Genomic DNA, 15,229 nt, shown 5'->3' on the forward strand with positions numbered 1-15,229 from the left:
TCTTACATATTTGACAAGGTGACTGGGTCATAAATTATATTGCTTACAAGGACACTATTTAACCAAGAGTTCCGAGTTAGAAGTTAAAGTCATCCATGTGGAGCAGGATCTGCATACCATTCCAGAGCACCTGAGATCATCCTTGGTTTATGGTGGTGTTCGTGTTGCTTAGTCTTTAGTTTTCTATGTTGTGTTTTGTAGACTGTTGTTTGTCTTTTGGTTGTAATTAGTCTCTGTAACTATTTAAACTCTTACATAGGGAGTGTGGCACGCATGGTCATGGATTTTCTTCAAACTTCACACACTTACTAGTCTTGATGAAACAAACAAAAAATGGCAAAAATTTGGTTGCTAAGCATATCGGTTGCCATAGCAACCGATGACCAGTTTAACCTCATCTGGATATCTATGATTTTAAGCTGAAAAAGGCTATTTTCAACATAATTTTTCATAATATAAGATCAAGAGAAATAATATTTTTTTATGACTTTATCAAATATATGCATTTTATTAATGTAATTTAATAACTGACTTTTTCATATTCATTTTCAATCATAATCACATATACCCCCCTCTTCATGTGGTTTGCATTAGGTAAAAAATACCCTTTTAAGGTCATTTTTGAATGCTCACCATAATTTTTTGCGGACACATGAGTTAAAGACAACCATGAATTCATAAATACCATAGTCTTATCTTATCAATGATGCTAAAAAGTAATGGGGAATTATGTCTCATTATTTTGTTACCATGGATACAAAATGCTTAGTTTTCATTTTTTCAGAAAAAAAAAATTTGAAAAATTTTGAAAAAAAATGTTTTAAAACCTAACTGTGCAGTCAGAAAAAAATAAACAAATATACAATATGTAGAAATTATTGTAATCATCAAAATTTTAAACATATTCATATATAATGGTATTATAGTTTTAACTGTGTTGCTATGAAAACAATTTTAAAACAATTTTGAAAAAGTTTCAGTTAGTTTCTTAAATGTGCACAAAAGTAGGAAAACTAAAACACTTATTAAGTTTCACTGTATACACACATGTGTATATATAAATAATTTTGCTAGTATAGTATATCGATAATGGTGTTACCACTTGAAGGAAACAAACACAATTTCTCTTTTCTGGATAAAAGTGCTGATTATGAAGAGATTTCAGTCTGTTTTCATGATCATGAAAAATATACAAGAAAAACAATTACTCAATCTAGAAAAAACAAATAAAATCATTTGAAAAATTCACATATTTAATTGTGCAATATTTGCCATTGAATGTGTTGCCATGGAAACAAGCAGTCCATTTGCAAAAATACTGATAAGTGCTAATTTTTACAAATTCGTTTTAATGAACTTCGATACATATAGCAATGAATGTATACAATTTTGCTTACATAATGCAGGTTTTCTTGTATTTAAGAAATATTAATAATATTCCAGGCATTATTAGTGATAGTGTTGCCACAGAAACAACAAATTATATGCATAAACTTGGAAAACGTTTTAAAATAGACTAAATCACTCATACAAAAACTCTCTTCTGTAAGCTTTCAATTTAATGCAGTGTCAAAGAATGATGGTTTTACAAGTCAGTCCATCAACTATTATTCAAATGCTGTAGTGAATATTAAAGATCATAGAGCCACTTGGTGTTGACAGTTTGGAATAATAGCTACTAGCTCCTATTTATACATAATATTAAGAAGATACAATCAGAAAATTGACAGTTCAAGAAAGGCCAAGCTTAAAATTGTTTGTGTGAGGCATAGAAATAAATACTTATCACAAATGAAAATAATCAATATCGTTTGGGGGTTAAGATTTTGTAAAAAAGAAATGATCGATTAGTTGTGGTTTGCTTTATGTCCAATGTCAAACATCTCATGCATATTTCAGAAGAGAACAAAATCAATGAATTTAATAGGAACATTGTAGGTCCTGTGCTTGTCTACTGACCAAAAATTAATTAAAGGTAATAATTTGATATACATTGTAATTCAACACAATAAAAAATAGAACAAAAAGAGTCAGACGTTGATCCTCTAAATAAATGATAATTGACCTAACCTTTCTTTCTTAAGGGAAAAAATACCTATATTATAAGCTGTTTATTTTTCTTATTCATTCTTAAAATCAATGTTGAAATGGCAAAGCATATATAGCTATACATTTTGAATAATATTGTATTATTGGATGATGAGTATCTACATGAAGATTATTTTTGAGGTGATGGTGAAATTTTCAATTTCAAAAAGGTCCTGCAATAGGGGTAGGCTGGGATGAAGGCGGACAATTTTCGAGATTTTCCAAAAAGTTCCGTTTCCCTACATTGACCCGCGGAAAATCTGTCAGGGGGTGGCTGCGGATCTTACAACCAGCAGCGAGGGGAAATATACCATTTCAGTTTGTTTTCTACTTATGACCTTTGGTATCTTCCACCGCTCTTCAACCACTAGCAATCACCTTTTTTCATAGTAATTTTAAAACTCAATACCTGAAAAAGTACATTTTAACTTAATCCTGTGTTTGTTCTGTACAACCTAAATATGAACAGAACTCTTTCATTACATTTGTGTGGCAACTAGACAAACTAAAGAAGAGTGAATAGAAAGAATTATATCTGTTTATTTGCAAAATTAAATCTTTTTTATGAAAATATAAGTTACAACATTGAAATGACATTTTACCCTGTCTCAGAGCTTATAACCCCAAAATAGTCCTCCTTTTTGTAAATTAACCAACTGTGTCAATTCCCTGTCATTTTATCATTTACTGAGTCTGTATTTACATGGTGGGTGATGCATGAACATCTGCACACGCTTACCCTCAAACCCAACTTGGGTAAAATTTTATCTTCTTCCAGGTGTGTTTTTCTTTATGAGCTTATTCCATTATTCTACATGGAAAAACAATGTCTCATGGCACTTTCATTTCATGCTTTCAGAAAACAAAATCCATGTTTTGATCAGTGTTCATAAATTTATGCATGTTCTATTCTAAATCTATTTTAAACCTGGCATAAGAGATAGGGTTGATGTGCAGTTCAACATATTTTATTTTCTTAATTTCCCATTTCAACACTAGATTTTCTGAAAATGTGAAATGTTGCATATTCAGTAGATTACCCATACTCTTATAAAATGAAATATGCCCAAACAGGAATAAAGTGTACAAAAACAGTAGATCTTGACCATAAAAAGAAAGGATATCCCATACCATTATCCACTCCTCCCCCTAAAAACAAGATTCAAAATCACGGTCATCATTTAATGATATACAATTTAAAATATTCATAATCATTGATTTCAAAATACAATAAAAAAATACATTATTGAGATTGTGCAAAATAAAATAAATACAACAATTTGTCTTTTAAATGCTACAACATATAACCAAGGTCACATAGGTGTCAAGTCTTTACAAAACGGTCAATTGGTTATACCTGAGGTTTGGATTTTCAACAATTTTCCAAACATTAATTATCTTTTTTAAAACCAGAGCTTTCTGGTTCTTGTAACTGTTCCATTCATTCATGAACCATTTTGTTTATAATGGGTATCAACCAATATATTACAACCTTTCAAGAAGATGGGAAAATGTCAATGAAACATAAACCCAACAACACAAGTTAACAAAGACTTAATAATAGCTTTTTTTAATAAGTTTACTAGGAATCATTTCCATAAAAAAATACTTTCTTCCTTATTCTCAAAATTGTGTTTGTTAATACATGAAGAAGAACAGTTTATGCTAACTTTATTCAAAAATTTCTAGACTTTAGATTTAGAGCTTGCTATTATGTATAGACAATTATATATGGTTCAACAATAGATCTTGACCTCTACATGTTTTTTTGTGTCATTCAATTGCTTTCTCATTGATTCTAAATTGTCAAATAATATACATTTTAAATGCCTAAGAAGTATGTCAAATTATTATAAATTATCACAATTAGAGACAGATATTCAAACAAACATGTTGACATTTCCTTGAATATTGTAATTAAGATAATGCAGAATTCTATTAGTCAACATTTTATTTTAAATACTGGGACATATCTGGAACATCCTTCACAATAAAGTCCAATAACATCTGTCCATATGCCTTGCCCTGAAATAATAAACAACAGAATATATAAACAACAAATGAAAACATGTTAGCTGTTTTAGTATGACAGCATATGAGAGGGTCCGGATGGGGGGGGGGGGGGGGGGGTTCTTTGTTTCTTTATTCTTTAATATTTTAGACCATTTTTCTCTATTCTTTATTTATTTTGATTCCTTTGTTGCTGCCCTACATACCAATGGAATACTGGGCAGTAAGTAAGTTATTCATTTTGACCATTATTCTCTATTCTTTATATTTTAGCACCCCTTTATTCTCCATTTTTTTAATTATTTTTGTCTATTTTTGTCTATTCTTTATATTTTTTGCTCTTATTCTGCAACTTAAGCCTATTATTCTCTATTCTTTAAACCCCAACCAGACCGTCATTTATGTTTCCCCTTCTTATCAACTTTAGTATGAATGGAAAGATAAATAAGTGTGTAAACAAAATTGTTCCAAATTTCTGATAATTGAAATAATCTTAAATTAATTTGATTGATTGGTGGCTGATTTATGTCCAACAAAGAATACTACATGGATCTTCAGGATAACAACTTGTTAATGAATTTTTAATACATCATGCTATGTACAAGACAATCAGGTTAAGTCAAACTTTTTAGATGCGGGCTTTCCAAGGTAAGAGTCTGCACAGTATGTTACCCTGCTCATACAGATTATTCCAACTCTAAGCAGACAAGCCTTTGTTCTAAGTGGTGAATGCCATTTGCTTGGCAAAAAAGCTGTATTTGCTAATGTTAGACTTTGGTATCATAAAGCCTTCTTTAAAATTTGAATTGGATTTGACAAGAAATTAACGGCACTCATATTTAGAAACAAAATTTTAAAAATACAGTTAACTAAGGGGAGTAACTCTATATTATTTACTATCAAGTATGAGTTCAAGATACAAAAATATATTGCCTTATGCTGAGGTAACAGAAATTAATTAACATTATTTTTGACAATGTGAAGAGTTCATATTTATTGTCCTTATCAATTTTGGCTCCACTTCAAACTACTGATGACTCGAGTAAATTGGTCAGTTATCTTAAATATTGTTGTAAAAAGTGAAAGGCAGCTCAAAAATAGCCAGGCTGGCAAAATAACATTAGAAAAGGGCACAGGGGTCAGACAACTAGAGGCTCTAAAGAGCCTGTGTCGCTCACCTTGGTCTATGTGCATATTAAACAAAGGACACAGATGGATTCATGACAAAATTGTGTTTTGGTGATGGTGATGTGTTTGTAGATCTTACTTTACTGAACATTCTTGCTCCTTACTATTATCTCTATCTATAATGAACTTGGCCCGGTAGTTACAGTGGAAAATACTTTGTAAAAATTTACAAAAATTTACAAAATTTATGAAAATTGTAAAAAATTGACTATAAAGGGCAATAACTCCTTAAGGGGTCAATTGACAATTTTGGTCATGTTGCCTTATTTGTAGATCTAACTTTGCTGTACATTATTGCTGTTAACAGTTTATCTCTATCTATAACAATATTCAAGATAATAACCAAAAGCTGCAAAATTTTCTTAAAATTACCAATTCAGGGGCAGCAACCCAACAACGGGTTGCCTGATTGGTCTGAAAATTTCAGGGCAGATAGATCTTGACCTAATGAACAATTTTATCCTCATCAGATTTGCTCTAAATGCTTTGGTTTCAGAGATATGAGCCAAAAACTGCATTTTACCCTTTGTACTATTTTTTAGCCATGGCGGCCATCTTGGTTCGCGGGCGGGGTCATCGGACACATTTTTTAAACTAGATACCCTAATGATGATTGTGGACAAATTTGGTTAAATTTGTCTTAGTAGTTTCAGAGGAGAAGATTTTTGTAAAAAATTACAAAAAATTACGAAAAATGGTTAAAAATTGACTATAAAGGGCAATAACTCCTTAAGGGGTCAACTGACCATTTTGGTCAAGTTGACTTATTTGTAGATCTTACTTTGCTGAACATTATTGCTGTTTACAGTTTATCTCTATCTATAATAATGTTCAAGATAATAACCAAAAACGGCAAAATTTCCTTAAAATTACCAATTCAGGGGCAGCAACCCAACAACGGGTTGTCCGATTCATCTGAAAATTTCAGGGCAGATAGATCTTGACCTGATAAACAATTTTACCCCATGTCAGATTTGCTCTAAATGCTTTGGTTTCAGAGATATAAGCCAAAATCTACATTTTACCCCTATGTTCTATTTTTAGCCATGGCGGCCATCTTGGTTGGTAGGCCGGGTCACCGGACACTTTTTTTAAACTAGATACCCCAATGATGATTGTGGCCAAGTTTGGTCAAATTTGGCCCAGTAGTTTCAGAGGAGAAGATTTTTGTAAAAGTTTACGGACGACGGACGACGGACGCCAAGTGATGAGAAAAGCTCACTTGACCTTTCAGGTCAGGTGAGCTAAAAAGGATCTAGCTGGAACACTCATTTAGGGCTTACCTCATATTAAGGAAAGTTCTTACTCATCACTGAGGAACATTTGGTGACCTCTAAATAAATTATTTGAGTGACCTTATAGAATCAGTTTGTGATTACTGTCCATTCATTCATTTTTGGTGAATTAAGGAAACATTGTATTTTTCATGGATACTTGTTTTAGTTATATTCTGTATGCAAACGTTAGGAATTTTGATTTTTCAAACCGTTGTTCACCTATACCCACACAATCCATGAAAATTTGTATACTTTTGTGATTTACCTGGTATAATTTGGTGAAAATGTGGAATTCCATTGTGATCTAACTGGCATCATTTTGGTAACCTTGGTGACAGTGTATTATTTGTTTGTGATCTACTGTGGAATCATTATTATTCGTGAGATATAAAGTTTTGTGATCTACTGTGGAATCATTATTATTCGTGAGATATAAATTTTTGTGATCTACTGTGGAATCATTATTATTCGTGAGATATAAATGTTTATGATCTACTGTGAATCATTATCATTCGTGAGATATAAATGTTTGTGATCTACTGTGGAATCATTATCATTCGTGAGATATAAATATTTATGATCTACTGTGGAATCATTATTATTTGTGAGATATAAATGTTTGTGATCTACTGTGGAATCATTATTATTTGTGAGATATAAATGTTTGTGATCTACTGTGGAATCATTATTATTCGTGAGATATAAATGTTTGTGATCTACTGTGGAATCATTATTATTCATAATTATTCGGGAGATATAAATGTTTGTGATCTACTGTGGAATCATTATTATTCATTATTATTCGGGAGATATAAATGTTTGTGATCTACTGTGGAATCATTATTATTCATTATTATTCGGGAGATATAAATGTTTGTGATCTACTGTGGAATCATTATTATTTGTGAGATATAAATGTTAGAGATCTACTGTGGAATCATAATTATTTGTGAGATATAAATGTTTGTGATCTACTGTGGAATCATTATTATTTGTGAGATATAAATGTTTGTGATCTACTGTGGAATCATTATTATTCATTATTATTCGGGAGATATAAATGTTTGTGATCTACTGTAGAATCATTATTATTTGTGAGATATAAATGTTTGTGATCTACTGTGGAATCATTTTTGTGAGATATAAATGTTTGTGATCTACTGTGGAATCATTATTATTTGTGAGATATAAATGTTTGTGGATTGAGTGGTATAGGTAAACCATGAATTCAATTGTTCAAAGATTGATTGATTGATTGATTGGTGTTTAACACTACTTTCAACACTATTGTGCTATTTTGTGGCAGTCAGTTTTTTTTTTTGGTGGAGGAAGCCGGAGACAACCACCTACCAACGGTAGGAAAACTGACAATCCTAGTCAATTAAGATTGGAGTCGTGTGCACCTACCCCGTGCAGGATTCGAACTACAACCTCAGTGTTGACAGGCTAGTGATACAGTAGTTCGACTACTTAGACCACTTGGCCACCGAGGCCCCTAATTGTTCAAAGAAGATTTTATTTTCTTTCGGCTTGTATGCAGATTTTGCCAAAACCATAAAATCAAAATATTCACAAAACAAGAGTGCACACGCTGAAATGTCTCGCCTTCTTTACTAATCATTGATATTATGTTGATAGTCCTAAATATAAAGCTTTATTACAACTGTCACATAAACTTAACATTAACCAAGAAAACTAAACATTGACCAATGAACCAGGAAATTAGGTCAAGGTCAGATGAACCATGCTAGGCAGGCATGTACAGCTAACAATTCTTTCATACAACAAATATAGTTGACCTATTACTTATAGTTTAAGAAAAACAGACCAAAACACAAAACTTAAAACTGAGCAATGAACCTTGAAAATGAGGTCAAGGTAAAAAAAAAACCTGCGTGACTGACAAATAGATCATAAAATATTTCCATACACCAAATATAGTTGAACTATTGCATATAGTATTAGAAAAAAAGACCAAAACTTAAAAACTTAACTTCATCAGAAGGGATTGACAAATATGGCCATTTTTTTTCTTGAGTACAGACAAACCTGTGCACAAGGAAAACTTTTTTTTCAAGCAGTCGCTGAACCATGAAAATAAGGTCAAGGACATTGGACATATGACAGACGGAAAGTTCGTAACATAAGGTATCTGCATACAAAGTATGAAGCATCCAGGTCTTCTACCTTCTGAAATATAAAGCTTTATACAAATAGTTAACGCCGCCATCGCCGCCGCCGCCGGATAGTAATACCTATGTCTCACTTTCTGCGACTTTCATCGCAGGCGAGACAAAAACTATTGTTCCTCAATCCACAAAAAAATTGGTCTCCACCAAAAAAAAACTGAATCCTTAGTAAATTGATATTAACCCATATCTGTTATTCTGATTATGAATAATCACCTGAGGGTCACTCCGTAGAGATGCCACACCACCTCCTCCTAATACATCAGGCAGGACAAAGTTCATTCCATGTATACCAGGAACATAGTATCTAAAGTAATAAATACACTTGTTAAAATCTTTTAATATTCAGGTAAATCAAAAAGGATATGCAAGAACTTTACAATCCATTTTTAAAAAGTTTAAATAAAGATGATTTATCGCTCACATTTTAAGACCTATTAATGAATAGGTTATGTATCACTGAACTAATAATAGTCAAGGTTAGGTGACAACTATGAATAACTTATTATTATTATTACAAGGCATTTTTAAAGCGCATTATATAACACTATAATTACTCTAAGCGCTTTACATGTTAAAACAAATACACACAAGTTCGTACAAACACGAAACTACAAAGTTAAAAATAGACCAAAATATGTTTAAAAGCATACAACATCAAATCAACTATAAAAAGTTAAGACTCTAAAACTTCTTCAACTTGGTTAAAAATTAAATAAAAGAATTATTAATGAATAAGTAAAAATTTCAATACTTGTTATCTATATTAAATATTTCTAAAATTGGTGAATGCTACTACTATTTTGTATTTAAAAATAAGTTACTAAAAGACATAGGCTTATAATAAAATGTTATATCAAAATATACAGAAACACATCAAATCAGACTAAAATGTACTAAATATTACTATAGCAAATCAACATCAGTCAAATACAATCAATCACGGTTCCAGGTCTTTACTATAAGCGATCCACAAATGCAACTTTGAATAAATGCGTCTTTAGTCCTTTCTTGAATAGTTTTAGCGATTGTTCATTTCTAAGATTTGTTCGAAGGCTATTCCACAGAGTCCCAGCCGCCACATCAAACCTCCGTTCACCATACATTTTTGTCTGTGCATTTTTTGGCATCTCGATTAAAGCAGCATTTTCAGATCGCAAAGATCGTGCTGGTATGTAAAAATGTATGAGTTCACTCAGATACACAGGTGCAAGTCCATGCAAGGCTTTGAATGCGTAAAGCAACAGTTTATACTGGCATCAGAATTTAAATGGTAGCCAATGAAGAGTCATAAGTGTTGGAGTTATATGTTCAAACTTCTTTTTGCGGGTTACTAGCCTGGCAGAGGTGTTCTGGACACGCTGAAGTTTGGATAGACTCGAGGCATTCACACCATACATTAAAGCATTACCATAATCAAGTCGCAACGTAACAAGAGAGCATTCAAGAGTTTTACACAAACTAAGTCCACTGATTAGGAATTAACAACTTATAATTTATTCATTATTTATACATATTTGCACGATCTATAGGGGAAAAAAATATTATACGGGGTTAAAATAGTCTAGTAAATACTCAACTCATTAATGTAAACAGTCTTCAACAGTGTATTCAATTATCAATAACACTCATTAAAAGATATTGAAAAATTCCAGCCATTTTGCGATTTCAGCAGCCGACTCTTACTAGATATTTTTCTTTCAAACACATCCTCTTTTTATAAATTGTTCAGTTCATCAATTTTCAAGTTTCAGAAAGATTTTTAGAAAAAAAAAGCTAACAGAAATGAAATCTTAAATGGCTAATGTGGATTTTTAAAAGTAACAACTAGAATGACTCACCTCTGTACAGAAGCCGTAACTGGATCGTCAAATAAATGTGAAAAGTATTTCTGGACAGCTTCTGATGTTAACTGCTGCTTTAGGTAAGGTAATATGGCTGGATGTCTGGCTATCACACCTTAAACAAGGATAAAAAAAAAAGATGATAGCTGTAACTGGTGCTTTAAGTAAGGCAATATAGCTGGATGCGTCGCTATCACACCTAAAATAATGGAAAATGGTATATGATAACTGTATCACCTATTATATAGACTAAAGGTACAACATGTTTGGTTGATGTGTGGAGAACATCTCTGAACATAACAAATTTATCATTTTAGTTTACTGTAATATTTATATCATTTTTTACCTATATTACACATATTTCCTTTATCTCCACTCCTTGTGTAAGCCAGGTCCTCTAATCTGTATGACTTATTCCCTGTCTGTACTACTACTTCATCCAGTATGTTCTGTTCCTTTGCCTTTGGATAGTCAGCTACTGGAATATCCTGAGGTTCAAATTTTTCAACATGGTTGCCATTTAGGCTGATATCTATCTATAATTAAAAATCCAACATTTCTTTTTCACAAAAATGTACATACACAAACTAAGTCCACTGATTAGGAATTAAAGAGGGAGAGTTGAAATTAAAAAAAAAAGTTAAACCCAGGTACATCTGCATGTTCCTGTCTCAAATGTTTGGTTTTTTTTCATTTGGAGAACTAGATGTTGATTGTAGATCTTTGGTAATCTTTGTTCAATTAGATCTCTCGGAGACTTATAGCATAACATTATATAAATAACACATAGCTGAGAGGGTGATAGAGCAGATTGTTACCCCGAGAAAACATTGTCAACTGAGGCGAAGCCAAGGTTGACAATGTCTTTTTGAGGAGTAACAATCTGCTCTATCACCCTCTCAGATATGTGTTATTTAATTTATTATACAGAATGTTCTGTTATTACTGTCTATTAAATTTCAAATTCAAAGTAATAAACTATGTCGTCTTGTACATAACAATAATCCGTATTTATTAAAGCGCACACTTGAGCAAGTGTCTCCGTGAAGGGTAATAGAGTATTTGCCATGGGATAGAGTAAATTGTCTCCCTCGTATTAACCAATCAAAATCTGGCATTTTGACATGAAGTATAATAAATTGTATTGTCACCTGTCTATTGTAGAAGACAGTATGTTGGTCTTTTGTGCACTGTGTTATTGGGTAGCTGTATCATTGATACACTCCACATATCCTTTTATTTATTTTTATCAAAATTTAAATTTGATATAAATATAAAGCTGCTTTTAAATTAATCTAAACAATTCATTCTACTGTTAAAAGTTAATGAAGATTTGGAACAAGAAAAAATGGGGATACTCAGAAATGTCTCATTTGTGCTGAAATATTAAAATACTTTGTATCTTATACAAAAAAAGATAAAAAAGGTCACCACGCAATAAAAGGAGTTTGAAAGAGGGAGATCTCCTACTTTCCAGTTCCAAATGGTTTACCTGTAAGTAAAGTTTAAATGAGACATGCCACATTTGCAACTTGCAATCCTTCTAGAGAGTGAGAGAGGAATAAGATGGTGGATATCTATATAGCTCAAGATCTTCTCACATTAATGTAAACAATTTAATTATTTTTTATAGCGAGATTTTACATACATACCTCAATATCTTTTTTGGGATAAAGGAAGGAAAACAGTCTCAATATTGGTGATCTGTAAAAAAAAAGAAAAATTGAAGTTTGTTTTTGACACAATTTAATCAGTCCAAATTTTTCACATACATTTTTGTATGAAAACAGTTCAACTGATGTACACAAGTTACATGTAAGATGTTTAATCCATATTTTCTCATAAATATACATGTATAACTATTAACAAGAAGATTTTGTTCAAAACATTTACAAGTTTAACATTAACCCATATCCTTTAAATATATACATGTATGTCAAACAAATTTTGTTGTTTCAAAATAATAAACTTCTGTAAAGACCTGTTCTACAAGGAAAATTGCAGTAAGTGTTTTGTTTAAAGGTAGATTAATTGTATACCCCTTTCTTGGATTGTAAAATAGCAATACACAATCATTATAGTTCTTTGCTTAAAATTTTTGATACAGATTGGCATTTAATATGTAAGACTGTTATCATTTAGACTGCTTTAACAGATACCAAACATTTGTATTTGTTTGATTCAATTTTTCAAGTTATTCATATAAGGGGAGATAACTCTTTTAGAAAACTTTTTAAAGGAATGTCAAAGAAATTTTCATTCTTTACTTCAAGCAAGAAAAATTAGTTGACCGCATTTTTCCTTATATTTTTATATTTTATAAACCTATCTTCTCATATTTTATTTCAAAATTCTATCTCATAAATTTCTTTATAATCACAAAAAAATGTTTTTTCATGATTAATCTGTGCAAAATTGGGCAAATTTGCACGACTAATAGCTTGAAAAATAGGACAATGAACTTTACTCATTATCATATTTTTGAAAAAAGCATGGTAAAATCTTCATTTTGGAAAAGTATAAGAAAATTCTATCTCAGGAAATATATACATGTACTGTTGATCCATCTTGAACACAGACAAATTTACACTAGGCTAACTAGGATAACATTTTGAAAATGTCTGTTGTAAGTTACCATAATAAAATTACATGTATATTTCATAAGAACATTTGATTGGCTGAAAGCAATCATGAGGCATTCCAACATCGAATTGTATTCCGCAATAAAATTCAACAATCATGACAACACATGCTTCTCATGACTACTTCTTTACAATGCATTGGAAAAGAAACGGAAAATTTGCTATATCTGTAATTTCATTGTTGTACATAAAAATGTAATTATAAGAATTGAATGCTGCTTTTTGTAATTTTATAGGGTTGTAAAAGCCTTGATCCTGCACACATTTTTAAAATGTGCTTCGGTCAATGCTTTTACACCCCAATAAAATTACAAAAAGAAACATTTAATTCTTAAATAAAGCACAATGAAAACAATATGTACCAGTATTACATAACTTACACTCTAGGTCTGCCTCCAACCAGGCCTGTAAGTCCTGGAGCTATTATAATAAAGAATATCTAATGAGTTTAACACCAATAATTGAAATTTATTTCTATTGAGATTTACAGCAATAACTTAAAATTAAAACACTGTTTTTGTTTGGAAAAGAAGTTAGTTTTTAAAAAACATGTACTGAAAGGTCTAACAGAGATTGGTACACTTAAAACACATGCTTTAAATTATTTTTTTATGAACTTATATAAAAATTAAAATAGACAGATTACCAAATCTTTTTGTATAAAATATGAAGCCACTGAAGCAATGCCAACAACTGTTCTACATAACAAGCAAAAAGGCTTCACAATTTCTAACATGAAACTCTGCTACATATATAAGCTTTATTCAATCTTACATGTGACCTGGTTCCTTATAATGTGAGTTACCTACCCATGCCAGTACCAGCTGGAGCTATTTCTTTAGAAAAGAATTCTAAAGCTTTTTTCTGATGATGATGGACAGCTAACCACAATACTGATTCCCTGCTGCCCTGAAAGGAAAAAGTTAAAATTGTTTACAAACTAATTTTATTCAGTAACTTTTTTACTCCAGCAAAGTTGGACCTTTGATAGTTTTTGGTGTTTTTCTTTATGTCTATTGTTTTAGAAGTTCTTCAATGATCAATATAAACTCATCATAGATACCAGGATAACATTTTGTACGCCAGACGCATGTTTCGTCTACAAAATACTCATCAGTGACGCTTGAATAGAAAAAGTTAAAAAGGCAAAAAAAAGTAAGAAGTGGAGAGCATGGAGAGCCAAAAAAATAATATATTTGTTCTTGATATAGGAGGGTCTGGATTGCGGTTTTCATTTCTATATTCTTTAATTTTTTACAGGGCCAATTTTCGCGGATTTGGTGCGTATAGGTGAACCACAAATCTAAATGTTCAACAAAGTACCAATTTTCTCTAGGCTTCTAGGCAGACTTTGGCAAAACCACAAAAGAACATTTTTTCATCAATCCACAAAAATTGGTACCAATAAAAATAAAAATGAATCGACAGTATTTGCTCCACCTTTCAGCATTTTATTTTCAGTGATATTTGGTATGCCAGTACAGATTTTGTTGATCAGAGGAAATACAACTTCAGAATGACATATGGATTTATTTATATATGTGAGTACCAATTTTGGTGGATTAAAGACAAATTGTATTTTTTGTAGATATCTAATTTTGTAGTTTTGCAAATGTTTCATACAAGCCTATGAGACATATTTTCTTCGTTGAATATTCACATTCTTGGTTCAATTGTACGCAAGAAACCTATGAAAATTGAAACAAAAGAATAATATTGATCCATAGTATCAAAAAAAGTAAATTCTGAGTTAAAGAATAAATAAATAAAAAATTGTAAAATTACCTGTGGTAGATTGGTCATTGGTCCATAGTTATGCTCTGCACCCAAAACTTCAATATGTACTCTACTGAAATCTTCTAAACTTAACTGCTTGAATATTCTTCTACATCTGGAAATAAATAATGATTACAAGTACTGCAAGTTCCTTTAAGAAGTATTGGTTCAAATTAAATCAACAGATTTACGTATGATTTTACCGTATGCAAGCA

At 31.2% G+C, this 15,229-nt stretch overlaps 1 protein-coding gene across 1 annotated transcript in view; it reads right to left on the reverse strand.

Moving 5' to 3' along the window:
• Positions 1 to 2,608: 2,608 nt before the first annotated feature.
• LOC127714115 (uncharacterized) overlaps positions 2,609 to 15,229 on the reverse strand; it is a 31,071-nt gene continuing 18,450 nt past the window's right edge. The window contains exons 12-19 of the mRNA XM_052220091.1: positions 15,024 to 15,129; positions 14,048 to 14,147; positions 13,619 to 13,658; positions 12,249 to 12,300; positions 10,943 to 11,132; positions 10,594 to 10,711; positions 8,969 to 9,059; positions 2,609 to 4,113 (exon numbers count right to left, since the gene is read on the reverse strand). Of these exons, the coding sequence (XP_052076051.1) occupies positions 4,039 to 4,113; positions 8,969 to 9,059; positions 10,594 to 10,711; positions 10,943 to 11,132; positions 12,249 to 12,300; positions 13,619 to 13,658; positions 14,048 to 14,147; positions 15,024 to 15,129 (772 nt within the window). The 3' untranslated portion in view covers positions 2,609 to 4,038. The remainder of the gene's footprint in view (positions 4,114 to 8,968; positions 9,060 to 10,593; positions 10,712 to 10,942; positions 11,133 to 12,248; positions 12,301 to 13,618; positions 13,659 to 14,047; positions 14,148 to 15,023; positions 15,130 to 15,229) is intronic.

Source organism: Mytilus californianus, unplaced genomic scaffold (assembly GCF_021869535.1).
Source record: "Mytilus californianus isolate M0D057914Y unplaced genomic scaffold, xbMytCali1.0.p SCAF_9, whole genome shotgun sequence".
NCBI classification, from domain to species: domain Eukaryota; kingdom Metazoa; phylum Mollusca; class Bivalvia; order Mytilida; family Mytilidae; genus Mytilus; species Mytilus californianus.